The sequence below is a fragment of the Rhipicephalus microplus genome, chromosome 2, assembly GCF_043290135.1.
Source record: "Rhipicephalus microplus isolate Deutch F79 chromosome 2, USDA_Rmic, whole genome shotgun sequence".
NCBI lineage: Eukaryota > Metazoa > Arthropoda > Arachnida > Ixodida > Ixodidae > Rhipicephalus > Rhipicephalus microplus.
This window is the reverse complement of record NC_134701.1, coordinates 267727434-267755133: the sequence shown is the minus strand read 5'-3', so window position 1 is coordinate 267755133 and position 27700 is coordinate 267727434. Positions and strand designations below refer to the sequence as shown.

General features: G+C 47.1%; 1 protein-coding gene across 2 annotated transcripts in view; it reads left to right on the top strand.

Annotated features, from left to right (window-relative positions):
• Positions 1 to 274: 274 nt before the first annotated feature.
• LOC119170005 (PTB_TBC1D1_like and TBC domain-containing protein plx) overlaps positions 275 to 27700 on the top strand; it is a 53218-nt gene continuing 25792 nt past the window's right edge. For both annotated transcript variants that reach the window (XM_037421017.2, XM_037421016.2), the window contains exons 1-6: positions 275 to 1060; positions 3462 to 3728; positions 6217 to 6457; positions 7566 to 7942; positions 12304 to 12448; positions 14570 to 14661. In XM_037421017.2, coding sequence (XP_037276914.2) covers positions 608 to 1060; positions 3462 to 3728; positions 6217 to 6457; positions 7566 to 7942; positions 12304 to 12448; positions 14570 to 14661 — 1575 coding nt within the window. In that variant the 5' untranslated portion in view covers positions 275 to 607. The remainder of the gene's footprint in view (positions 1061 to 3461; positions 3729 to 6216; positions 6458 to 7565; positions 7943 to 12303; positions 12449 to 14569; positions 14662 to 27700) is intronic.

The window sequence follows — 27700 nt, the reverse complement described above, 5'->3', positions numbered from 1 at the left end:
GAGCAAGGAACGTGGGGCTCGGGTTCTCCACTCGCGCAGGCGCATTCAGCGCTGCCGTTGTCCTTACTGGAAGCATTGGAAGGTCGGAGTTGCGGCGAGGTTCCTGCTGCTACGCCACAGCGCAAGCATTGCGTGAATTCTGCCAGCTTTGCGCGCGCGTTTATGTCGTTGACCGGACTTCTCAGTAATCGACACACCTCGGCACGTCGATTAAAGCGTTGAACTTTTACTCCAATGCACAAAAGAAAAAAGAACGTCGTTCCCCGTACCGTGATTTCGGCAGGACGCTGTTGACCCGCGCGAGTTGCAGAGCCATCGCACGTCTATTTTGGATCGCGAAACAGCTGTGCGGTTGCCGCCCTTGCGGGGCTGTCCCAGCGCCGCAGGAGGAGTCATCAGTTTGTGGACAGCGTGTCGCCGTGTTGTTGCTCGTGCCTTCGTGTACGGGGGAATTGTGGGGAAGTATCCGCAGATGGGGCTTCCGACGCGCGGCGCGCCACATCGGTAACCGCGGTTCCGACTTGACTCTTCCGCGGTGTGTGCGCAATGTCTGTCCGTGTGTTGTGAGAAGGGTTAGCGGCGGATAGCCTTTCCGCCGAGCTGCTTGATGCTGGACTCGACGTTGTTGCGCAAGCGCTTCTACAAGAAGCTCAACATCCCAGGCATGGAGAGGCACGGCCCGCCGGTTGTGACGGCGCAGGAGAACGCCAGCGAGCGCCCTACCACTCTCGTCGGGCCCCTGGCCCGCAACTTTTGCGTCAAATACCTCGGCTCCATGTGTTTAGACCGGCGTTACACTGCCCCCATGTTGCCCTGGATTGTGGCAGATCTACGGCGCGAAGGTCTGCGAAAACCCGTGGACGTGCTTCTCGAAGTACGCGACTCGTCTCTCAAGGCGCGGTCCTACCACGATGAGCGACTCGTGTTCGACCATCCGCTTCAGTCGATATCCAAGTTCTCCCATTCGAACGCTGATCGCACCTGCTTCACGTACCTGCAGAGAAACGCTCCCGACGAGCTGCCCTACTGTCACGTCTTCCAGGCTAGCGACAAGGACACGGTCAGTGGTGACTCCCCCCTTTTTTCTGCGCCCCTTCGTTGAAGCCGATCAGCTGTGTGTGTGCTGCCCAGCGCGTGGTAGCAAATGAGTGAGAGCGTAACGGCTGAGTGCGCGAAACAATTCTCTTTGTTATCGAGTTTGCCTCACGGAGCATTTGCTGGAGATAACAGACGCTGTGTTTGTATAACCGCGCATTCATTTCAACAGGCCTATGCCGGCTCAGTGCCTGGTAAACTGATTGTGCGCTACTGCTCGGATTGGGTCGCGTATAGTCGCAGTGGCAGGGGGGCATGAATCACCAGCGAGCGCCACAATCGGGGAAAACCTTCGATTATTGCGATAAACGATACGCGAACGAGGAAGAACTAATTGAGATGCCCTCTGGCTTTCGCGTTTATTCTTGCACAACACCGTTATTACCGTTGGAAAGTGCACGTGTGCTGGCGCCTGGTGACAGCGATATCTAGTTCTGAGTACGGCTCCTAGTGCTTGTTGCTAAAATGTGCAGGGACACAGCTGCGTGACTGCGATATTGAGAAATAATGCGCACAGGTGGACAAAAATGTTAGCTCCACTAATGACAATGTTGTACACTCGAAAAGGGAAAGTATGACATTCGCTTAATTGGCCGTAATTTCTAGTTTGTTGCAATTGATCTATGTCAAGTTCTAGTTGTGGCAGTGTAAGATATCGATATCATGACAGTCGTCTCCAATATTGACAGGACTTCATAAATTAATTATTTGTAATCGGCACTGTTATTTCCTGACACCAATTTTTTGGGGTGATTGCCTAGCAGTGAAGCTTGAAAGATTTTCTTAATGGCCTAGTGTACACGTTTTTTAAATGCCCATCAAAAGAGCTTTTTAAAACGGTTACGGACAGCTGTTCTCATGTTTGTTTTGATTGCTTGAGCAGTTTGCTACCATGTAAATAAAACAATGTATATAATGCCAAGGTGGCTTGAAATGTTAGTGGAATGGTGGTGTATTGGCACAAGGGCCAAGTCTGACCAAAGTGGGCCAAGTAAGATGCAGAGGAAAGTGCAGTTGTGCTAAATAAAATTTGAAACACATGAACGCGTGACTTCACAAGCTCCAAGGTCACGCATGCCTTACACTATCTCTTATTCCACAACTAAATGCAGATTTGGAAATGATGCTAAAGAAGAAAATATTATTCGGATTTTGAATGGGGGCAAGTTAAAGCCATGCGTAGTCTTTGAGCTCATGAGGCCATGCACTTGTGATGAGTACAAGTTGTATTGAGTGAAGATTTATTGAGTGCGAGGGCAGTATGAATAGAAAGAATGCAAACATAACACAATTTGGCTAAATTTTTAAAAGGGTATGTGGCGGAAAAATTGCGCTAATATTACTTATCTTCAAACACCTTACACAAGCTCCTTCACTTAATATGTAGACTAAATTTGGTATAGAAAGATGGGAGCAGTACTTTTAAAATAACTTTTTTCGCAAACAACACCCAGACAACATTATGGAAAGTTCAGAAGTTCCCCACGTGGCCAAAACTTTTTTTATCTCTAAAGTATTTTAGTAATCCACTAAATATGCACAATTTTTTCAAATATATTTGAGATGGTCACCAAAATGGCTGGGTCGTTTGGCGTGAAATGACCCCAAGCTGATTGCAAGTATTGATAATAGCAGCAGTGTGACGGGCATTTGAACTAGATTGATTGATATGTGGGGTTTAACGTCCCAAAACCACTATATGATTATGAGAGACGCCGTAGTGGAGGGCTCCGGAAATTTAGACCACCTGGGGCTCTTTAACGTGCACCCAAATCTAAGCACACGGGCCTACAACATTTCCGCCTCCATCAGAAATGCAGCCGCTGCAGCCGGGATTCGAACCCGCGCCCTGCGGGTCAGCAGCCGAGTACCTTAGCCACTAGACCACCGCGGCGGGGCACGGGCATTTGAACTAGTGATGAAGGCACTGTAGTAAGAAAATTGAAGGGTGTGGTTAAAAAGCGCTGCTACAGGCCTCTCATATATCTTTTGAGGATTTCACGCTTTTCGGCTGCATGTTATCACCGCATGCACAGTCAGAAACGCACGAAACAAAATTAAATAAGTTAATGGCACGTGATAGTCATGTGAGATAAGGCAGAACAGGAGCATGGCAAAGCGATGTAGGAGGCACTTAACAACTGAGATTCCTCATACACGAACCAATCGAGAGCTTATTTTCGAATGATGTCAGACTGCTGGCATCATTAATTGTACTGAAAGGCATAAGCCTATCGTTTACCAGTACAGTTCCTTGAAGAAATCGCTTATATGAAAATTGTTGTAGAGGCTACTCAACAGTTGTTGGTTCTTCCGTTGCAACGACCCACCACTCCTTGTCTGATGCTTGTGCATGTGCCGCACAGGTGGTGGAGCTGTTCATGACAGTTCGGGAGGTGAGCAAAGAACTGTCGCTGCACCACGGTGCTGGTGCCCCGCTTGCAAGAGCAGGCAGCTGCACTGACCTAGGAGGTGCCAGTGGAGTTCACCAGTTTGAGGTTCTCTACGTAGGCAAGATCAAGGGTTCATCCAAGCAGAGCATAAACAACTTTCTCGACGATGCTGTCGAGAGAGCACGGGCACGACAGGCTGTAGAGGCCAGCCTGCAGCCTGCCACCAGTGAAGGACCCATGGTCAGTCAGGTTTTAATTAGTGCAAGTGTATGATGTGTGAGATGTGTGCTCAACAAGAAATACATTTGTACGCATCGTTCTCGCTTTCAATTTTTATTTTCTCTCTTCAAAGAACAGCTCCTGATTCAACTCTTGTGTCCATCTGTATTCATCCTCGACGACATTCTTTCAACTCTCTGAATCTTACGTCCACTTGGTCTTATTACAAATCTATAATGCCTGCTTACGCATGATAGTTCTTTGATCTTTTGTGCCACTGCTGCCCTTACACCGATGCTTTTTGCTGTCACAACTGATCGCTCCTCTTGAGCATGTCATGATTTTGTTACAGAACCCTTACTTTATTTGATACCCACTTGTGCTTATTATTATGGGAGGAAAAGATAGCTTTAAGATAGTTCCAAGTAAAAAACTGTAAGTTTCTTGCCATGGAAAACCGAAAAATACTATTTCCACCTAACATATATAACAGATCAGCTGAAAAGTGATGCATGCCTATTTTTTTATTGTTGTTTTACGTTGAAACAAAAGTGATGGCTATTCAAATCAGCTCATGTTTTCATGCAAGTGCTGAAAAGTGAAAAGATGCAGAAATTTGGGTCATGACATGATTAATTTTAAAGTGTATTTCTTATCACGTGCATAAAATGTTACTTGTACCTCAGTGGATGCCACTATATGCAGAATCGTTTAATGGGGATGAGTTGCTCAGCCAAACGACAAATCAGTGACTGGATCCTTAATTTGGGCCAGTCACTGCAGGACTACCCATTGTAGTGATTGAGGGGTCAGAAGTGAGGAGCGAAGTTTGTTGGACTCTTTTGCGGTTTATTACACAGAGCTGTGCTCCTCAGTAGGAACTGTTGTGTCAGAGGCAATGTCCTCATGTGGGAGCCCTTCTCACAGGAGGTCGGCTAGTCGCCCAGAGTTCTGGCGAAGTCTTCTCTGGCCCTGCCAAGCACCGGGAACAGGTCTCAGACAATAGACTAGAACCATAGTTAAGGCCGTGCCGGCACATGTTAGTGGGACTCGCCCCAGCCGGCATCGTCGTGCTGGCCGGCTTTTACCAACAATAATCTGCTTTGGTAAACATTACTGTTTTCGAAATGACTGCCTTCCTATTCCGCCTCTGGGTGAAGGCTTCACCGACGTCTGTTCGGCTGCTCACCGCTCTTGGTGACCGCTACCATTGTGACACAGTGAAATCTTAACAGGACTGAGAGAGAATACTTAAGCAAAGCGCTACCTTTCAACTAGAAGCTTTTTGTGATGGCATGTGCTATTCATACAAAGGCGATGAACTGATAGTAAAGCCAAGTTAGCAACAAATATACTGTACAGAACTCGCACCTGTCATCAGTGCAATCGGAATGTGTCTTGTCAACGTCACAACGAGGAACCTAGCAACCTCGTTTCTTTATTTGGAAAGGCCAAACATGGTGTGCTCATACATTTTAGGGGCAAAGCTCCTTAGGCTGTGAGTCGTTCCCTCCACTTTAGTAGTAGTAGTAGTAGTAGTAGTAGCAGTAGCAGTAGCAGTAGTAGTAGTAGTAGGAGGAGGCGGCGGCGTAGCTCTGTAATAAAATGTTTTATTGCCATGCAGAATGCTTGGATTCGATTCCAGTTGGGACCGTGGTATTTATTCTTTGCATTTGTCGGGTTGACGCTACCGATGTCGGGTAATTCTTAACGCTCGCGTGTTAAAATTGCCCATGTGTGTTCTCGTCGATCCTTAGTAGATACTGTGTCAGTCACCTGTGGCACATACCCGTATACCAGCGGTGCCTAGCCGCCCGTGGGTATGTGCCACCATCTGGCGGGAAGTGTTTGACGACGCACGCGCCAGGATTGTGACATTATTTATGTCTTGACCAGTGCGCCATATTCGTCAAGCTATGTTACCTTCCGATGCTAATTTTGGTTCACGCCAAGTTAAGGGGGTGACCGTAAGAACACCCAAACGTAAGCGGCTAGACAGACAGACAGACGGACGGACGGAGAGAGAGAGAGAGATACGCTCAAGGTCATTGAAGTTCGCTAAGAAATAATAATAACACTAGATGGCACTAGTGGTTTTTGTATAGTTGACGGACAGACGGACGGACAGAAGCATGGATGGAAGTACAAATGGACGGACAGAAGATCGGTTGGTCGGACGCATGAACGGATGCTTCGCACCACTCATCATCATTCACTCCGTGGATATGCTGTTACTTTTTCCCTCTTTTTTTTTTTTCAATTTCGTCTGCCTCTGTAATTTCAGGTTAGTTTAAAGTAAGCGCTATATTTGTGTCTTCTCTCTCCGTCCCTGTCTCATTGTGCTGCTCTGTGTATAAATACCAACCAACTAGCCTAGTCAGCGCAACCAATGTATCCTTGCAAATGTTCGTGGTGCTTGGTTGTTGCATGGAAGTGCAGTGTGCAGTTGTTTGGCCTTATCAGTACAGAAAAAAAAAAGAATAGTGCACTAATTCGAACAATGTTTCAGGTCGTGTCGAGCGCTGCAAGTGCAGAGAGTGTGAGCAGCTCGCTGGAGAACATCGCCGAGGGTAACCAAGCGGATGCTCGAGAAGCGCTGCTCGAGGACCTGCGCAGCTGTGGGGGTGGCAACATTAGTGGGAGTGGAAATAATGCCTCCTTGCTTGCACCACCACCTCACACACTAATCACCCACACACATAGCCTGGATACCCACTCTCGCCAGGCACTCTGCCAAGAGCTGCAGAATGGTGAGTGCTGCCCTTGTGAGCAGTGGCCAGCAGTGTTATTTACATATTAAATACTGAAACATTTTCCTAACTCACAGATGCGCTTCTTTACATTGTACATTTGCCTATAATATAATGGCAGGACTAGTGATGGTTCCAATCAAATGCCAGTCGCATATGCGCCGGCTTGTTTTTTGTGCAAGGATTCAGCAGAAAAGCAATGTCTTCAGTTTTAATGTTTGTGAAAAGTCGCAGCTTCACTGGATGGGCGAAGCAATGAATGTGATACCAACAAATTGTAATTTTACATGAATAAAGCCCGGCAGCTAACTGTCTTAGATCCAGTATGACATAACTATGAAACGCTGATGTAAGAAAATATGACTTTTCGAGAGAGAGAAACGGATTTTGCCGTCTCTTGGCATTAAGAGCACAGCAGCAGCACGTTAAAGGGTATACAAGTCGTCCTCCGCTGATGCGTACAAGCGATTGCGACTATGGCCTTAAATGCTGATGGCACAATTCTCCCCCTCCCCCTTGTGTTCTTTCACGCTCCTTCGAATTGGCGGGGCACTTCTCTGCTTGATCAGCATTTGATGGAAGGCCTTGCACGTGGACTGATGTTTTTGTATGCGCCGTATGAGTGATGGAATTGGGCCGGCTTCAGCCGCGATTGTTGCCCCCCCCCCCCCCCCTCACATGCTTGGTTGTGGGCAGAACATACAATGTGCTGGGGGATGTTATCAATGTGGACTTTATACTGAACATGACCACAATGGGGAAAAAGCCCACTAAGAGAGTTCATATAATTGTTATGGCAATAAAATATACAAAGACTACTGCTATTAGCTTGGCAAATTGCCTCACAGGAGAGGTAATTTATATTGATGATGAAGGTCTACTGGCTACCACTTTGCATCGTAGCCAATGCAATGTATTGTAGTAAGTTGCTCCAAGCAGTTTTGTATTTCCGTCCAGAAGACAATCATTTCCAAGTATACTTGAAATAGTTGAGTTATATGAGTTACATGGTAGCTTCATATGCTTACAGCTTACGAAATGTGCTTTCTTCGGTAGAAAGCCATTCAGTGAATTCTTAGTGTTATATTCTTATTTTCTTGCTTTTTAGTTGCAACAAGTGCGACTCGGGGCTCGTCAGCGCGGGTGCGGTCGGTAAGCGGCGACCAGCCACGGCCTACGAAGCAGACGTCACTGCCAACGTTTCGGCCGCGTGTGAGCAGTGGAGGTGCTGTGGATCTCCGTCGACTTCTGCAGTCTGACCGGCGCAGCAATCGCACCATGCTTCTGCTGGTGATGCAGAGGGAGCTGCGTTTGCTCAGCACCGATCGCAAGCAGATCCTAGTGAGCCGACCCTTCACTGACATCTCGCGCTGCTACCAGGGCATCAAGTATGCTGACCACTTTGGGTTCAACTGCCGTGATTCCACACTCTCCTCGACTGACAAGTACATTGCTTACATCTTCAAGTGCTCCTCTGTGCAAGTGGTAAGTGTGGCATATGTTAATGGAATGATTAGGAGGCTTAAGTACTATATCAGGGTGCCCACTTTTGCTTACACATTCGCTGCAGTGGTCCAGTGGTTTTAACGGTCAACTGCTGGCCTGATGGTCGTAGGATGGAATCCAAGCTTCAGTGGTTGCATTTTATTGGAGGCAAAATGCTAGAGGCCTGTGCACTAGATTAGGTGCGCGTCAAAAAACACCAGCTGTTCAAATTTATATGGAGCCCTTTGCTACGTCATCTCTCAAAACAATATCGTGGTTTTTGGAAGCCTTACACAACAATTATTATCATTATATTTTTTCTTACTACAGGGGCATTTCAGCACATTATTTTCACCCAGTCATTTGCAGCAGGCTTTAGGAGTTCTTACCTTTTGTTAATTAATTACTTAATTTATTAATTTTTATGTTTGATAGTTTCCATTTCACATGCTTATCACTTTCATGAACTGACTTCATTTGATGAGATTTTATGTATATATAGATGGAATATATGCATAATCCAGAATGCAAGCCTGAGAGGTGTCATAGTTGTTTCCCATAGCAACCTGTTTTGTTAGTCAATGCACAGGCCCTCCTTCTTCTCGTTATGTTTTAGCAAAGATGTGAACAAGTACTATATCTTACGTAAAAGTGTTTTAGCTTCTCCGTAAATGGACAACCATTTGCCTAATTGTGCATTACCAGAGAGGTGCAACGAGTAAGAGGTGTTATGGAAGAGTTGTAATGACAATGGTAGCGACAACTTGCGACGGACATTAACCATGGCCCATACAAAGTGTCAGGGGCCTATCGTTTTCTAGTTAAAAAACCCCTGACACCAAATTAGAAAACTCAAGATGCTTGTGTTGTTTGAGAGTCCTCCATGTGCGGGCACTTCAGACTGATTATTAGTGACGAGTGTTGCCTATAAGATATTTTAAAATTTGGTTTTAAAGTAAGGGTGCGTGCTCGTCCGAGTATTCAGGTGAAATCGACATTTTCTGTAGTTTGACGTAGATCATCATCATCAGCCTGACTACGTCCACTGCAGGACAAAGGCCTCTCCCATGTTCCGCCAGTTAACCCGGTCCTGTGCTTGCTGCTGCCAATTTATACCCGCAAACTTCTTAATCTCATCTGCCCACCTAACCTTCTGTCTCCCCCTAACCCGCTTCCCTTCTCTGGGAATCCAGTCAGTTACCCTTAATGACCAGCGGTTATCCTGTCTACGCGCTACATGCCCTGCCCATGTCCATTTCTTCTTCTTGATTTCAGCTATGATATCCTTAACCCCCGTTTGTTCCCTAATCCACTCTGCTCTCTTCTTGTCTCTTAAGGTTACACCTACCATTTTTCTTTCCATTGCTCGCTGCGTCGTCCTCAATTTAAGCTGAACCCTCTTTGTAAGTCTGCCCCGTAGCTAAGTACCGGCAAGATACAGCTGTTATATACCTTCCTCTTGAGGGATAGTGGCAATCTACCTGTCATGATTTGAGAGTGCTTGCCGAATGTGCTCCACCCCATTCTTATTCTTCTAGTTACTTCAATCTCGTGGTTAGGCTCTGCGGTTATTACCTGCCCTAAGTAGACATAGTCTTTTACAACTTCAAGTGCACTATCTATCTCGAAGCGCTGCTCCTTGCCGAGGTTGTTGTACATTACTTTCGTTTTCTGCAGATTAATTTTAAGACCCACCTTTCTGCTCTCCTTGTCTAACTCCGTAATCATGAGTTGCAATTCGTCCCCCGAGTTACTCAGCACTCATAGATAGGGAGACCGTTTGGGACGTTGCAAAGGTCAAGCAAGTATTATTGGTGTCAGAGAACATTCGCGGGGTGTGCACAGTGCCCCGGTTGGCAGCCGGCAAGAACTAATGGTCGTCCCCACTCTCGCTAGGTTGTCGGGCTAATCTCAAGGTGACTTTGGCTGCTTAAGCCAGGAATGCTTTTCTTTTTTCTGAGTGGGAAATGCTCAAAGCATCCACATTGTTTCATTCTTCACCACCCGCAGGTCTTCCTATTTGAAAACAGCACACTTGGCGTCACCAAAGCTTAAGCGCACGTAGTTTCAGGCACTGCTCCTTTGTGGGGCGCTAGTTTGTTATGGTGTCTAGGCGGGCGCCTCAAAGTGACGCAAAATTGTTTGGAATTAACGACACTAGCATAAATTATACAATGTGTTAGACTATTTACTATTCAATTTTGGCATAACCACACGCAAAGCTACAAACCACTGTAAAAAGTCGCTAAAAAACTTACTCTGTCAGGGGTTCTTTAAGTACCAGTGATAGCAACGTAATTGCTAACATGAACGTACAGGCCATTTGAATGTTAGCTGCTCACAGGAAAATTGTCTGCTGTTCCAATGAAATGATGCTGTTGACTTTTATTAATTATTCTGACGGTTGATGTGACCTCATCATAAGTAAACCTATGTTCCGATATAGTGTGATTTAATTATAACTCTTGACTTTTAACCAGAACCATTGATTACATACAAGTTTTGTTTTGTAGAAGACTTTTTCTGAATATGCAGAAAATGAAATGAAAGCGCTCATCCGGGAGTGCTTATAAGATAAACTGGAGCGTCACTCGGTGCTTGTGCCACCAATAAAGGTCCAGGTAGCTAGGGGGTCACCACAAGGCAAGAATGCCTGACAGAAAGCTTGCCCCCCACGCCCCCCCACCTCAGAAAACGAACTTCATCACTAAGATACTGCCATGTACAGTGTTAAAAAAGGCAGTATCTACAAGCATAAGTAATAGTTCTGTGTATAGTAACAATTTTGTGGATATTGCATGTGGAAAACAGGGGTATATCATTCACATGATGAGAGAATATACAAGTTAACAAAAAAGATAACTTCAATGCAGGTAAATAACAGTGAAAGTTATTAACAGTGAAAGGAAATGATATACTTGCTATGTGTGGCCTAACCAGAAATTCGTTTCGGGGGGGGGGGGGGTTAGTCATACTTTATGTGTGCTTGTATACGCATTTGTGTGTGTGTATGTTTGTATACACACACACACACACACACACACACACACATGCAAAATTGAAACATTTCGGAGGAGGGCGTTTGAATCTCTCCTCCATCCCTCGCCTCACCTGGCTATGCCAGTGCCTACAATACTCACCAGAGTAGTTCCCTGCATGATCTGGCTCAATATTTCTCTTACGATGAGATGCTACTCGAAAAAAAAATTCCTTAGTTATAGCCTAGGGCAATAAAATTTTTGCTGTTTACAAAGGATTTTATGCTGATTTCAAATATTTAATATAGTATGTTGCTTAGTTCTTGTTTTGTACGATGACAATGTGTAAAATATAGTTATTTTTGGACACACTTTTTTCTGCTACTAAAAGATTATGGTTATGAACCATGAATAGCTCACATTGCACGACAGTAACTGTACAATGCAAATAACTAACAAGCAGGTGCCTATAAGACATTTTAATAATCAAGAAAAATTGTAACGTGAGAAGTGCTCAAATGCTCAACCCATGCGGTAATTGCTTACTTTACGTTCATAATAATTATATAAGTGCTGTCAAGTTTCAACTAAGTGCTATCAGGATGACTCCATCCCAATCTGGCCATCACCAAGTACCAAAACATGCTGTCTTATCTCAAAAAGGAGCCCACGATTTCATTTTGAGAAAAACGCGTTTTAAGTGCAGAAATAAAAAAAGCATCTATGTGGCAAAGATATGCTTTCTAAAATGATTTCTTCTATCATGAAAGCTTGGGTACTATCGTTATCTTTAGCATATGGCTTTGGTGAACTCCTCAAGTGAAAAGCGCAAGTAGCCAGTGGACACTTTCCAAGGGACTCTAGATAATGAGCTCTTTTCACTTTTTAGTAGCCAACCCTGCTCTTTAAAAGTGATTTTAACTTACTTCGAGTTTAATTACAATCTTTATTTCTTTTTGTCATGAAAGTAGAGGAACCAAGAGAACATACTTTCGAGCTAGTTGGTTTGTTACGCTCAGTGAAGCTGATTTGACAGGATCCACAGAAAGAGGATGGGACCTGGGCTACTCACAACTGACTCTCTAATTTAGAAATATGTTCTATTTAGAGAGCAATGAACACAGCAAATAACATAAAAAAAGACGTACTTGTGAAAGCAAGTGAAAACAAAAAAAGTATGTAATTTTGAAAAAGACTTGCATTTTTCTAGTAGCGTCTCCCCTTAATTTGGGAGTTGCTTAACATTTAACTTAATTACACTGCGCGTGGGCTACTGTTCTTAACTGACACAGTCGTGTGTAAAGTTTGCAGCTCTCAAGCACTTTCACTTGAAGTCATCAATTTGCTGTTTGCTCCACTTAACCAAAATGGTTTTGGTTGCAGGCAAACGAGATAATGCAGACGCTAAAGCAGGCCTTTCGCAGTGCACATCAGAGCCATGTGCAAAAAGAAGGTGGCTCCGCAGTGCAATCATTGTGCGATTCCTGTCCAATGCATCGATTCCACAAACTTTGCCTTGATCTGGAAGGTATGTGTGGTAATTCTGTGCAGGTACCTGTTCATTTCGTTGCCGAGATGAGCTGCACTTGTGTATTTTGCCGTTGTTTATGCAAATGTACTGCTATGTTTTTATTTTTATTTTTCACTTTCATTCTTGTGGTTGACCATTGCCCCTGTTCTTTGTACAAGTCCACTACATATTGACGACTCGCCTAAAAGTTTCTTGTAGGACCGCTGTTTGAAACTTTAGTTAGCTGTCATTGGGCTTTATAATTAAAGTTTGTATCTGTGTTTCAGCATGATTACAGGTTAATTAGTATATCCATGTAAAATTAACTGGCACTGAGCCACATTGCAGCTTATTCAAAAGGAAGGGTAAATTTGCTAGGATTATGCAGCTCGCGAATAAGAGGAGGATAGGGTACGAAAAAAAGGAAGCTCTCAAAAGACTTGTTTGTTGTGTGTTTACAGTACGAAGTTATAATTAGTTATGAGGGCACTGCTAGTTATCAATCAGGCATTAGTTCATCAGGAGTGATTCAACAGCACTAGAACGAATGTGAATCCTGTGTGATCGTTTGCTTTTGCAGCTAACTTCATTTTAATATCTTGTAATGAGGGATGATGTTTGATTTGCTGCTAAATTTCTTCCAGTTCATATCATCTTGACGTTCGTACTGTCCACTGAGGCATTGTGTACGCTTTTACTATTTGGGCTGCTCTTTGAATATTAAAGCAGCAGTGGCATCAACTTTTCATATGTCGCATTTTTTCTGTCTATATGTGATTATAGACCCCCTAGTAACTATTCAGCACACATATCGCAACGGAGGGTTGAATCAATATCTGTAATACTACTGATTAGTATGACCATTGAGTGTGATTCAAAACAAGTGCAGTGCCTGCCAATTTTCAGCGCTGGCTCGTCACACCCCGAGACAGCCCCAATTGATGATGTGACCACACAAAATGTTGGCGCGAGTTTTGACTGACATTTTGTCTGCCAGACGAGCACTAGTAGTCATGTCTTCGTTACCATCGTTGCAGCCACGTTCATAGTTTCTACAAGTGAAGAAAATACTGAGGTATTGGGAATAGCTCCTATTGGCGACGTCTCAAATAATTTTAGCTTGGATCATCTACAAAGCAATGATTCCGACATCAAAGCCAGTTCAAGCTTGGGCTTTGATGGCTTCTAAAAACACAGAACCGGAAGAAACGTTCCGGAGAGGAGCTCCTATTTTGTCCACAAACATAAGCAGTAGGGTGATGAATCACACCAAACGATTTATTCAACACAAGTGGGGGATCATTTTAATTGTAAAATACCTCCGTTCACGCCTGCATATTCTCTCATTACTCCATGCTCACCTGGTTTTGCCGCCCACCCAAACACATGCACGCTGTCGATGCCCTGCACATGTCGTCCTCAGCTAGGTGTCTCGTGTTGGCGCGTCTTGCCCATGCTGCTCTCAAAACTCTCAAGAACAGCACATTCTGTGGGTGTAAGGACAACATTCGATGCAATGTGAAGACATGTTGAGAGACATCAATTGCTTGTGCACTCATACCTGGAAACTTTTATAACACGCTGTTGGTGATCTCTATTACAAAGACTTCCTCCTTGCAGTACTTGAAACGCCACTGGTCTAATTCATGAACAACTGTTTCTCGTCGTGCTGGCACATAATGCTATTGAATTTGTCGCTCCAAATGATGACACGCTGACGAGTACATGACCAAAAATCATTCTAAGTCGTGCGGTTAAGACGCAAAATTTGAGATGAACTTACACAGGCAATTGAAGAACCGCTGCCAGTTGGCATTGTGATGACAACACTGAGATAATCAACGTTATCGTTACTAGTGCATCAACACCCAGTGTCTGGGGCGTGGTTTGGGGGCTTATTGCACGCATCATAATACTGTTGATGTCACAGGGTGCTGAATGTTCCGTTGAGCCTTCGCATGCTGTTTGCCCTCGAAACGAAATAACTTCTATGTAATGGACACAATTCACACTTCGCTGCAAAAACTTTAGCATTTCAATCTATTGAATCAAAGCCGCATCTGGAGCTTGAAGTTTTGTGTCGCTGCTTTTTGAGGTCAGGCAAGACATAAAACTATTTGTCCTTGCTCCTTTCACTAGGACTTTCCCCAGAAGATTGTTGTACCACCATCCAGAGGTACATCCATAACTTGTCTGACTCGGACAAGCAGATCATTGCCGCCAGATACCAGGTTAGTAATACACGAATGTCTTTAGGTTCAATGTGCTTCTGGAAAACCTGTTTTACGTGAAGCGCATTTTATGGTGGCAAGCCTACACAGCCGCATCTTCATTATTCAGTAGCCATTAGTTCTGAGGTGGCCCTCTTAATTGCTCAATGATGCCTATTGCTAATAAAGGGTCAGCTAGTGCCACTTGTCACATTGTTTGTACCCTTCCAACGAGAATTCACTATGCTCGGTTGCAACATTAGAATGTAAGCTCTGCCATTGTGGTCGCTGTCGCACAGAGAGAGAATTGGCATAAATACCCATCCAGTTGCAATTGCTTATTTTCGTGACATCAAGCAAGCCTCTTTTGGGTATTTCAAGCAGGTGACTTTTGAGAAGAGCTATAAGGTGGGCAAGTTGCTGTTGATTCATTTTCAAAAGTGCGCTTTGTAAACACAGTTAAGGGACGAAAAAATACAGTACATGACACAATAAACACATTACCGAGTGGTTTGTTGAATGTGACTCATTGCATCATGTACTGTATTTCTTTTGTCCCATGTCAGTGTTTAAAAGTGCCTTTTTGAAGATGAAGCTAGCTTTCTTCGTGCGCATAAGTGCAGTCCACTTATAACGATATCTACGTGACTAGGAAATTCTGTTGCTCTTACCAATAATTTTACAAGTGGGTCGAGAGAACAAGGACAAAAGAGAGATCGAAACATTTTATTTGCATGCACTTAGAAGTAGTGTAACCGTATGTGCTTGTTTGCAGGAAAGTCTTACCCCCGTATTCACAAACGCTCCTCGACTCGACTTTCACCCTTCACTTGACGGAGTTGAGCAGTGCGCCACTGCTCGGCTGAAAATGACGCTGCGCTACTTAAAAATCGCAGCAGGTTATCCCTGAAATGCCGTGACTTGCCGTTCTTAGAGATGGCGCTTCCATCGGATTTCTCAAGTTAAGGTGAAGCGTTCAGTGAAGGGACGTTCTAGAATACGAAGGATAGTCGGTCAGCTTTTATTGCTTCACACGTAGCTGGAGTGCATCTTTCTCGTGAGCATCTAGGCGCTCCACGTAGCTGAGTGGAAGGTCCTTTGTAAAAACAAAATCCCGGGGGACTGTGTAAATCATAGGGCCTTTTGGAATGACAGTACCTGGGTAGGCTGCTAAAATGGAGGCAGTTGAGTTGAAAAACAGCGAAAGCATGGCACGCACAACGGCAAGTAAGTGAGCTATACTTGGCAAGGGCAAACATATGTAGATCAAAATTATTAATGAGAGAAACATTTTGATTGTTCAGTGTTTATTTCAGTGTCCTATTACGAGTATATTTTTCTTGAGCGAAACAGGGTGCTTGCGGCTGCATACTCATGTCAAGGACATGGTCGCATGTTAAGGATACCATGTTTTTTTGGAAAACTGGTGGGCTGAAAAGGTGGTGCTGTCTAAGAAATGGAAAGAAAAGGAAAGCATTCTTGCAAGGTGTACAATAACCATATTTTACCTACAACTTCCCGCAGCTGTTTCAGTCTCGTAATAATTAAAGCAGCATTTTATTCTGCAAGGCAAATGAGAAAATTATCAGTAATCTAGAGTACTATTTTTTCGATGCAGTAGCAGGCATGCACTTTAGTTCTGTAGCCACCACAGTGCTGTCAACAAAAGTTGTTGCTGAGTATAGTGGTGGGAGTCAGCGTTGGTGCGATCACGCTCACGGACGAGGCCAGAGTGACAGCTGTGTGAGGGAAGTTCAGAAAGAATGCTACTTCTCCTGTTGATGAATGTTTTACTATATATATATATATATATATATATATATATTGTTACGGGGATTTATTAAGGTACACAGTGACCGGGAAGATAGCAGCAGCAGCAGCAGGCAAAGTGTAGCCAGGGAGCGAACAGCCGAGCGAGCCAGGCGATGGCAATGAGCTTCCGCATGTGTCCATCTTCTTCCTCACAATAACCGCCGGTATCGAGAGGTAGCCATCCTGGCGACCTAGAGAGAGGTCAGAGGGTCATAATACGGCTTGAGACGGTTAATGTGGACTGTTTCTCGTCCCCGAGGACGAAGGTTGGAAGATGGCGTAACGGGTTCAACCACATAATTAACAGGAGAGGTCTGTGCAACCACGCGGTAGGGTCCGTGATACTTCGGAAGAAGCTTAGACGAAAGGCCGGGAGCAGCAACTGGTGGGACCCAAAGCCACACGAGAGAGTCGACAGTGAAAGGGTCAGGAGGGATGTCAGAGTCGTGACGCTGTTTTTGGTGACACTGTTGGTCGTAGGTGAAAGAACGGGCCAGTTGTCGGCATTTTTCGGTGTGGTGAGCCACCGCAGACCCAGGCTGGCAGTTGTCAACGTCTGTATGATATGGCAGAATCGTATCAATGGTGCTAGTGAGTTCACGGCCGTATAGCAAGAAGAATGGTGAAAATCCGGTGGTGGCTTGGGAGGCGGTGTTTTAGGCGAATGTGACAAACGGAAGAACAAGATCCCAATTGCAGTGGTCTGACGCAACGTACATCGACAACATGTCACCCAGAGTTCGGTTAAATCGTTCCGTCAATTCGTTTGTCTGTGGGTGATATGCGATAGTGGTGCGGTGAATAATTCTGCATTCGGATAGGAGTGATTGCAACACGTCTGAGAGAAATATACGGCCGCTATCACTGAGCAGTTCATGAGGGTCGCCATGGCAGAGAACAAAGCTGCAAAGAATAAATGAGGAATTGTCCTTGGCTGTTGTGGCAGGTAATGCAGTGGTTTCGGCGTATCTTGTCAAGTGATCAACGGTGACGACAATCAAGCAGTTTCCAGTGCCAGTGCATGGGAGAGGCCCGTAAAAGTCAATGCCGACGCGATCAAATGGGTGGGCTGGGCAGGGAAGCGGCTGGAGAGGTGCTGTGGAGAGGTGCGAGACTGGTTTGAGTCGTTGGCAGGCGAGGCATGAGCGGACGTATTTGCAGACGAAGCTGTACATTCTGCGCCAATAATAGCGTAGGCGAAGGCGCATGTACGTCTTGAACACGCCACCGTGGCCACACTGAGGGTCATTGTAGAAAGCGGAGCAGAGATCGCGACGAAGATGGCGGGGCACGACCAATAACCATGTGCGGCCATTGTTGTGGTAGTTACGGCGGTATAAAAGACGATCGCGGATAGCGTAATGCTGCACTTGGCGGCGTAGCGCTCGTGGAGCCGGGGTGGTCAGGGGGCTTGACAAAAAGTTTAGAATTGTGGCGATCCAAGGGTCATTTCGTTACTCCAGGGCCATGTCCAAGATGTCGAGTGGCGAAATATTGTGATTGTGACTAGATGCGCTGGCGTCTGAAATGAGTGGGAAGCGTGACAGGGCGTCAGCATCAGTGTTGTTGGCCAGAACGATATATGACAGGGATGTCGTATTCCTGGAGTCGGAGGGCCCACCGAGCAAGGCGACCTGACGAGTTCTTGAGGTTTGACAACCAACACAGAGTGTGGTGGTCTGTTACGACGTCAAAAGGACGACCGTAAAGATAGGGGCAAAACTTCTGTAGAGCCCATATGATGGCCAGGCACTCTTTTTCAGTTACGGTGTAATTGGTCTCAGGTTTTGTGAGTGTACGACCGACATATGCAACCACGTATTCGGCGTTGGCATCGTCACGTTGTGCGAGCACAGCACCAAGTCCGACACCACTTGCATCATTGTGAATTTCTGTGCGTGCGCTCAAAGCGATGTGACGCAAAATTGGTGGAGACGTAAGCAGGCGTTGAAGTGTCGTAAATGCATCGTCACAAGCTTCTGACCAGTGTTGTGGCTCTCGGCGCTGTTCTCCAGTAGTCGCTCCGAATCCCAGCGCCGATCACCTGTTGTGGCGGATCGGGGGCTACCCGGTCTCTTGTGGTAGTGTGGTGTAACTTCGAGTGGAGGAAAGGAATGTTGACAAGAGGGGGATACGAAAAACAAACAGGTTTATGGCACTATTTACACTTATTTACAGCATAGAGAGGTTGAGAGCTTCACAAACCACGAGCGTGATGGTTGAACCGTTACATGATTCAGAGCGACGTCCCGCACTCTGCGGCGTCGTTATAAGCCCTGTCGGGCTCCTCCTTCTTGAGTGGAACACCAATCACACACACACAACAGGCGAGGAGTACGAGCATGCACGGCCCACGTGAACATCCAATATTGAGTCGTGATCACTGTACTGCAAGGTGGCGCCAGCGGGGCTCTTCCTCGTCGTGTGTGTACCGCTGGTTGAGGGGTCCCAAGCTCCTGACATCATACATCAAATGGTCCGCTGATCTGTTCGCTCAATTAGCAGGGCAATTTGTGGCGGTGGCCGCGGTTTCTTCCAAGGAAGATGCGGTCTTTGTTGTCCACTCTGGAACGGCTTACGGCGTCGTGGCGACACGACGTCTCATCCTCCGGCTAGCAGGGACTATACCTGGCGGCCATAGGCAGCCGGCCAGTCGAGCGCCGCTCCCCCGTCAGCTCTGGACGCTGGTTCCGAGAGAACTGGGGTTCCAGGCGTGGGAGCGCTGCCCGGCTACGCTTCTCAGCGACAGCATGGCGCCTACTGACGACGGTCATAACACCAGGTAGATAGTTCGTTGTCGCCTTGGCGAAGTGCATTGAGAGGTGCGATGACAGTAGCAAAATTACGAACCAAGCACTGAAAATAGGAGCATAAGTCAATGAAGGTGCGCAGTGCTTTCAGGTTAGCAGGCTTCGGAAACTTGGATACGGCTCGAAGTTTAGCAGGATCGAGAAGAATGCCTTCTTTAGAGACGATGTGGCCTAGTATAGTTTTCTTGCGGCAAATAGGCACTTTTTCAAATTAAGCTGAAGACCGGCATTTTGGACACAGGTCAAAACTTGATGCAACCGTTATAGATGGGTCGAGAAATCTGGCGCAAGGACGACAATATCATCCAAATAGCAGAGGAAAGTGTGCCACTTCAAGTCACGTAATATGCTGTCCATCATGCGTTCAAAGGTGGCGGGCGCGTTACAGAGACCGAATGGCATTACAGTGAATTTGTATAATCCATCTGGTGTTATAAACGTGGTTTTCGAGCGGTCAGTCTCAGCCACGGGCACTTGCCAGTAGCCAGTGTGGAGATCCAAGGAAGAAACAGTCGAGTGTGTCATCAATTCGTGGCAACGGGTACACATCCTTTTGGGTAATCTCGTTAAGCCGGCGATAATCGATGCAAAATCGTATTGTGCCATCTTTCTTCCAAACAAGGACGACAGGTTATGCCCAAGGACTATTGGAAAGTTGAATGACACCGCGTTTAAGCATGTCATTCACCTGGTCATCGATAAGGCGCCTCTCACTCGCCGATACTCGGTAAGGACCCTGTCGAATGGGCACATGGCTTCCGGTGCGGATAGTATGCGAAACAGTCGTTGTGCGGCCGAGTGCCCTTGCTTGGCAGTCAAAAGAGGAAGATAAATCGTCGAGCAAGCGAAGAAGTTGGTCTCGTTGTGTCATCGTAAGGTCGCTGGCTATAGGTGGTGTGAAAGATCGCGGTAGTGGCCGAGGTGTTGATGTCTCGAGGGTGGCCATATCAGTGGGGTCGTCCATGGTGTCGAATATCGAAGATGACGCCAGCGGCTCGGCCTTGCCGAGGGTTTTCTGGCGTCGCAAAGTGATTGGCTCGGGCGATGGATTGGTGATGTACTTCACAGAGGCGCCTGAATGGAACTCGAGAACAGCAAACGGCAATGGCAGTGATCGGCGGCGAACTAGAAGTGCAGACGGTGCGAAAAGCCCTGAGCCGCTGTCTTCAGAGTCACAAGAGATGGAAACAAGAACAGTATACTGGGCACACACAATGGTTTCGTCACAAACTGTGATTTTGCGACATGTGTCCTTGTCATTGATGACATCTGTCTAAAATGGAAACAACTCAAGTTCAGTGCGGGTGCAATTGATGATCGCACGATGTGTAGAAAGGAAATCCCACCCTAATATTACGATGTGAGAACAAGATAGCAGCACAATGAATTCGATGACATAAAGGACATCCTGTATGACGACACGCTGTGCAGGCACCGGATGGCTCGACGTGCTGCGCGTTGGCTGTACGAAGGAATAGTCCAGAAACAGGCGTCATGACTTTTCCGATGTGGCGGCAAATGCGGGCATCAATCGCAGAAAGGGCAGCGCCGGTGTCAACAAGGGCTAGCGTCCATGTTTCATCTATAGCGACTTCAATAACGTTTCGGGGAGAAATTTGAGGCCTTATGCATTTCGCCGGAACCGCAGTTCTCGCCTCCTGAACTGCGCTACTTAGTTTTCCTGGCGCACAGGACTCCATCGTTGGTGCATGGGGGAAAGCAAGCGGTGGCGAGGAGAAGGCGAGCGGCGAGAGGAGGGTGGGATCCGGGAGGTAGGATCAGATTCGTAGTTGTCCGAATAACCATGCGTCCACCATGGGGCGCATACGTGACACATGGTGGATGCACACTGTTGGAGATAGGTGGTGCACGAAAGCGACAGTAACGGGCCACATGTCCAACAAGGCCACAATGAAAACAAATGGGACGGTTGTCTTGCGTGCGCCAAGGGTCGTCAGCTCGTGCGTACTGTACGACTGGGCGGGCGGGCGGGCGGCGATACTGGCGGGCGAATAGGCGGACTACGAGGGCTGTAACCTTGCATCACAGGCCTGGAAGCGACTGCGGCGTACGTCAGGGGAGCAGCAGTCGGAGCCTGATGGAGCGAAAGTGATACCTCTTCGGCGACCTGGTCCCTGATGATGTTTTGGAGAGGGGGCGCCAACAAGGAATACGAATGGTTGTGAACAAGCGGCATCAGCGAAAGCTGGCAAGCAACCTCTTCACGAACGAAATCCTTGATCTGTTGCAGCAGAAATGAGTTGTCAGGAGCAACAGGCAATCCCGACATTGAAGTCACCTGCGGATGAGAGCGGAGCGTGGCTGTGCGTTGTTTCCGCAGCTCATCAAAACTTTGGCAAAGACTGACAAGTTCAGACACTGTGGACGGGTTCTTTGCCAGCAGCATCTGAAAGACTTCTTCAATTCCTTTCAAGATATGCCTGATCTTATCGGCATCGGCCATTGCGACATCAACGCGGTTACACAGGTCGACAACGTCTTCAATGTAGCTGGTGAATCTTTCACCATTCTGCCGCAAGCGGCCACACAACCGTTGCTCGGCTCGAAGCTTGCGAACAGCGGGGCACCCAAATACTTTAGTCACGTGCGGTTTGAAAGCAGCCCACATCGGGAAGTCGCGTTGGTGGTTTCGATGCCACACGCTGGCGACGCCACTAAAATAAAATGACCCGTAGCTGAGCTTTGCAACGCCATCCCAGTGGTTGATCACGCTTACCCGTTCGTATTCGGCGAGCCTGTCTTCAACATCCTCCTCTTCTGTAACGCTGAAGATTGGTGGGTCGCGTTGACGCGATGGGCCAGGGCAGACCAATGTGGGCACCAGGACAGCAGGTTGTTGCTGCGGTTGATTTGGTACTTCATCCAGCATTGCAGAGGCTGGCTTGTGTTTCCGGCTGCGAAGTTCCATGTTGGCGCGACTCAGCAGCTCCACCACTTGTTATGGGGGTTTATTGAGGTACACAGCAACCGGGAAGATAGCAGCAGCAGCAGGCAAAGTGTAGCCAGGGAGCGAACAGCCGAGCGAGTGAGCCAGGCGATGGCAATGCACTTCCGCATGTGTCCATCTTCTTCCTCACATACATATATATTGTCGCTAGGTGAAAATAACAGAGTACAGGACGACGGTGCGACCAGAAAAGCGAGGTCTGTATCAACAGAACAAAAGAGCAGCCACTTCAACTTCTTCTTTCTCAGAGGAATCGTGGGTGCTGTCCACGCTCATCACTTCGTCGTCCTTTGTCTTCTTGCCCGGCCTTTAGCCGTGACATTAGCCTCCCATTCAAGAAAGCATCGTCCCGATGCTTTATAATCAAAGCGGTTTGTACTCGTTGGAAACGCATGAGTTCATTTGGCGAAATAAGGCTTCATGCGTACCACGTGCACAACTTCTGGAGCGTACCTTCGACGCCTTGAAGAGTGCGCAGTATCAGGAACAACCTCATAATTAATGTCACTGAGACGTCGCAGAACTTTATAGGGACCGAAGTACCGTCTTAACAGTTTTTCTGAGAGGCCACGGCGCCGAATAGGTGTCCATATCCAAACTTTACAAAGGACGACGAAGTGATGAGCGTGGACAGCACCCACGATTCCTCTGAGAAAGAAGAAGTCGAAGTGGCTGCTCTTTATTCCATACGAATGCGACGTCTTCTCTGATAAGGCGAGTCAACGGCGAGGCAATGCGCGAGAAGTTCTCAATGAAGCGTCGGTAGTAAGCACACAGTCCTAAAAACCGTCTGACGGCCTTTTTGTCAGTTGGCGCTGGAAAATTCGTAACGGCAGCTATTTTTTCAGGGTCAGGCCGCACACCTTCACTGCTGACAAGATGCCCCAGGAACAGAAGCTCTTCGAAGCCGAAATGGCATTTTTCCGGCTTAAGTGTTAGTCCGGCGGAACGGATAGCTTGAAATACTGAGTGCAGTCGCCTGACGTGTTCGTCGAATGTGGCAGAAAATACGATGACGTCATCTAAATACACTAAGCACGTCTGCCACTTGAGGCCTGATAGTACGGTGTCCATTAGCCGCTGAAACGTTGCCGGTGCTGAGCACAAGCCAAATGGAAGTACCTTAAATTCAAAAAGGCCATCAGGTGTCACGAAAGCTGTTTTCTCCCGGTCTCTTTCATCGACTTCTATCTGCCAATACCCACTCCTTAGATCCATCGACGAGAAATAACGCGCGTGCCGTAGTCGATCGAGTGAATCGTCGATACGTGGAAGTGGGTAGACGTCTTTTTTTGTCACCTGATTCAGCTTGCGGTAATCCACGCAGAAACGTAAGGTGCCGTCTTTTTTCTTCACTAATACAACCGGCGAAGCCCAAGGGCTTTTCGGCGGCTGAATAACGTCGTCTTCAAGCATCTGTCGCACCTGCTTTTCGATGGCTTCACGTTCTCGCGGAGCTACCCGGTACGGGTTTTGCCTGATGGGTCTGGTCATGTCGTCCGTTATAATTCGGTGTTTTGTCAGCGGCGTTTGACGGACCCTGGAAATCGAAGAGAAACAATCTTCAAACTTGTTAATAAGCTGCATGATACTTTGCTTCTGCGCCGGTAGCAAACTTGGGCCAATATCAACAGATAGAGGTGCAGGGGTGAGATCAGTTGAATTATCTTTTTCAAGAGTTAGGTAGTCTGTCATATCGGCGAGCTCTTCCACGTACGCGACTGTCATGCCCCTCGTTAGATGTCGACGTTCAGAGCTGAAGTTCGTAATGAGGACTTGCGTGTGTCCGCATTTTATGCTTACGACGCCTCTTGCGATAGATAAACCATGGCTGAATAGCAGTGTTGGAATTTGCTCGGCGATGTTTTCAGAATCGCTTGACGTGTCACATGTCACAGCCACGAGTGCACTCGACCGCGGTGGGATGGTCACGTCGTCTTCGAAGACACGCAAAGGCTGACGTCGCTGGTCTGTACAGGGCACATCCGAAACTTGATCTGGGGCCGTCCAAAACGTAACCGATCTCTCAGGAATGTTGATAATGGCACCGTATTCCCGCAAGAAGTCCATGCCCAAGATCAGGTCTTTGCAGCACTCCGGTAAAATTACGAAAGTAGCGACGAAATCTGAACTGCCGATATTAATTCGAGCTGTACATTTGCCTGTCGGCGTCACCAATTGACCCCCTGCGGTTCTAATGTTTGGTCCCGTCCATATTGTTCTTACTTTCTTTAGGCAGTCGGCGAGTTTACGGCTGATAATAGAGAAGTCCGCACCAGTATCTACCAGTGCTGTTATTGGGCGTCCGTGTATACAAATGTCTAGATTGGCGCTTACGATTTCCGTTGATGTCGGTGACGTCGTATCGTCCTTGGTATCGTGCGTCGTACGATCCGTGGTATCATTCGTCATATCACGTCGTAGAGAAGATGTTGGGGGTGTGTTAGCATCTCGACGGGCGGCAACCTTCCCCCCAAAGGTCGCAGCTGATAGTTTCCCCGACGAGGGCTAGGAGATCTGCCCCGGACCACCTCGGAGTACCTGCGCTGCGGCGGCGAGTTCGGTGCAGGTGAAGGAGAGCGGGGTCGACGATACGGCACTTCGGAATGCTGTGCTTGCGGGCCGGCACTGCTGTCACGGCGGTTATCGAAATAGGCACGAGGGGAGGTTTGTAGAAAGTTTTGATGTCTACGGTCACGGTACGGGCAATGGCGGAAAATATGGCCGGCTTCTCCGCAATGAAAGCAAAGTGGTCGACGGTCGACGGTGCGCCACAAGTCCGTCTTACGGATGAATGGTCGACTGGTGGGCATACCTTGCGACCAAGATGCAGATGTCGGCGGAGTGTACATTGGCGGCGCCGTTTGCATAGGCACGTTGGACTGTGGATACGGCTGCGGCGGATTGGGAGCTGGGGCCCACGGCTCGTTGTAAAGCCCTTGGCTCACGTCACGATAAGCCAGTGGTGACGAGTTGTAGGACACTGGAGTGTGTCGACGGACAGCTGATGCGTAGCTCACAGACCGCTGGTCTGAGGGCGATTCGGGCAACGAAAATGCCTGGCGGAGTTCTTGCCGCACAACTTCTGCAACGCAAGCCATGGTATTTTCTTGCGGAGTCACAAGGAGGTTTCGGATCTCCTCCCGAACGACCTCACGAATGAGTTCACCCAGAGAACACTCACTGCCGGCACTCAAAGGAGAGAGACTGGGGGATGTTTTGATTGGTTGGTCATGGTATCGGCGCCGTTGCTGCAGTGCTCGCTCGATTGTTGTAGCCTCTTTGACAAATTCGGCTACGCTTGTTGGTGGTTTGCGTAGGAGACCGGCAAACAGCTCTTCCTTGACGCCTCTCATCAAATGTCGGAGTTTTTTACCTTCACGCATCTCGGGGTCGGCCCGCTGAAATAGGCGGGTCATGTCTTCCGCAAACATGGCGACGCTCTCATTTGGTTTCTGCGTGCGTGCCTCGATGAGCTGCAAAGCAGAATCACAGCGGTCGGTGTTTGCGAATGTCCCGAGAATTTGCTGCCGAAATTCTTCCCACGAAGACAGCGTTGACTCGCGGTTCTCGTACCACGTACGAGCGCTGTCTGCCAAAGCAAAGTAGACGCGCGATAGCTTTTGTTCAGTTGGCCAGCGGTTGGCTTTGGCGACTCGCTCATACTGGGCTAACCAGTCCTCGACGTCTTCATAAACCTCACCGTGGAAGGTCTCAGGAATTAAAGGCTGATCGACAGTAAGCTGTGAAGGCCCTCCGGTAGCCATTTCTCCCGGTACGGTGTGTTGCTGGAGAAGTTCGAGCGGGATCACCTCGGGACTAAGGCCTCGCTGTCGGCGACTGTAGCGGTGGACAGGAGTATCCACTGCAGGAACGGATTGCGGTGGTGGACTCGATGTGCTAGGGCGCGGAGGTGTCCCAAGCATCAGTTGGAGAAGTCCAGCACCTCCACCAATGTCGCTAGGTGAAAATAACAGAGTACAGGACGACAGTGCGACCAGAAAAGCGAGGTCTGTATCAACAGAACAAAAGAGCAGCCACTTCGACTTCTTCTTTCTCAGAGGAATCGTGGGTGCTGTCCACGCTCATCACTTCGTCGTCGTTTGTCTTCTTGCCCGGCCTTTAGCCGTGACATGAGATATATATATACACTGAGTACATCAACTAATTTACTGCTCAAAAACACACACACAGATATGTGTGTGTGTGTGTGTGCGCGTGGGTGCGTGCGTGCGTGCGTGTGTGTGTGTGTGTGTGTTGAGCAGTAAATTAGTTGGTATACTCAGTGCTTGTGTTGTCTGTCCTTGCCTTCTATTTTTTGCTGTTAAGCTTTTCCTTCAGCACTTCCGTGCTTGTGCTACAAAACCCTCTGAGGGGGTGGACGTGGTGTGAGGCACGTAGCAGGGCATGCTAGTCGGTGTGGAAAGCTATTTCTAGTGCACGCCTTAGCCAGATTCAATCAGTATATCCAATACTGTGGCACTATAGCATCATAATAAGCGATTTATATTACCATAGAAAGTATTCAAAAGCAGGCAGTATAGCGTTTTTCATAGTTATATCCAACATATTGTTATAAATGGTATTGTCATAAGTGGACTCGATTGAATGTGTTCGTGTCACTGTAGTTCTTGCTTAAGGGGGGATGCTACACCTTCCAAAAACTCTTTTATTTTTGCGAGTACTTCAGTCAAATTTGGAGAGCCTATGTAGATTTTACTGCTGATTTCAAAAATCTAATTCTTTTTTTGCTGTGACAATTAGTTTTAAAGATATAATGAACTGCGACTTTTTCAATTAAGGCCTAATTAGCTAATTAACTGTAACTTGGATATTGATGTGCAACCTATAGAACCAATTCGGTATGTTCACAGTGTGCAATAAAGTATAAATCATTGTTCTGGGCTATTTCGAAGCAAAGTTGTGGGATGTTGAATATGACATGAAAAATTTCCCCATCTACACTTGAAACAAAAGATCCATTTAGAGAATTTTCTCCAAAAATTATTACAATAAAACTTACTTTACGACACATCCCCTGCATTTATCTTCGAAACAAAAAAGAAATCGTAATGATAACCCAGATAGAACAAGAGATATTGCTCCGGCATAATGGGAAGCACATCAAAATTGTCGTTTTGAGAAATCGAGAAAAAACGTGGGCACACATTTTTATTGCAGAAGATGCAACAAGACAACCTCAAAACGCACCAGAAGCATAGTCTGAATGCATTCTGTGCTCATGCCTCCTCTTCACTAGCTTCCGGAGTTCCAATGAGGCTGTTCTTTTCTTGTTGGAGACAATGCTGCGACGGTGGTCTTTTTCTCTCGCTCTCCTGGCACCAGTACTTGTCGCATTCATGTCCATTTCACCTAAGATTGCTGTTGCAGAATTCAAATTGCCCGTGTTGAAGCGCAGCACTGCTTCTGCAACAGCTGCTTCAACAGCGAACAGGGACGCATGGTGCTC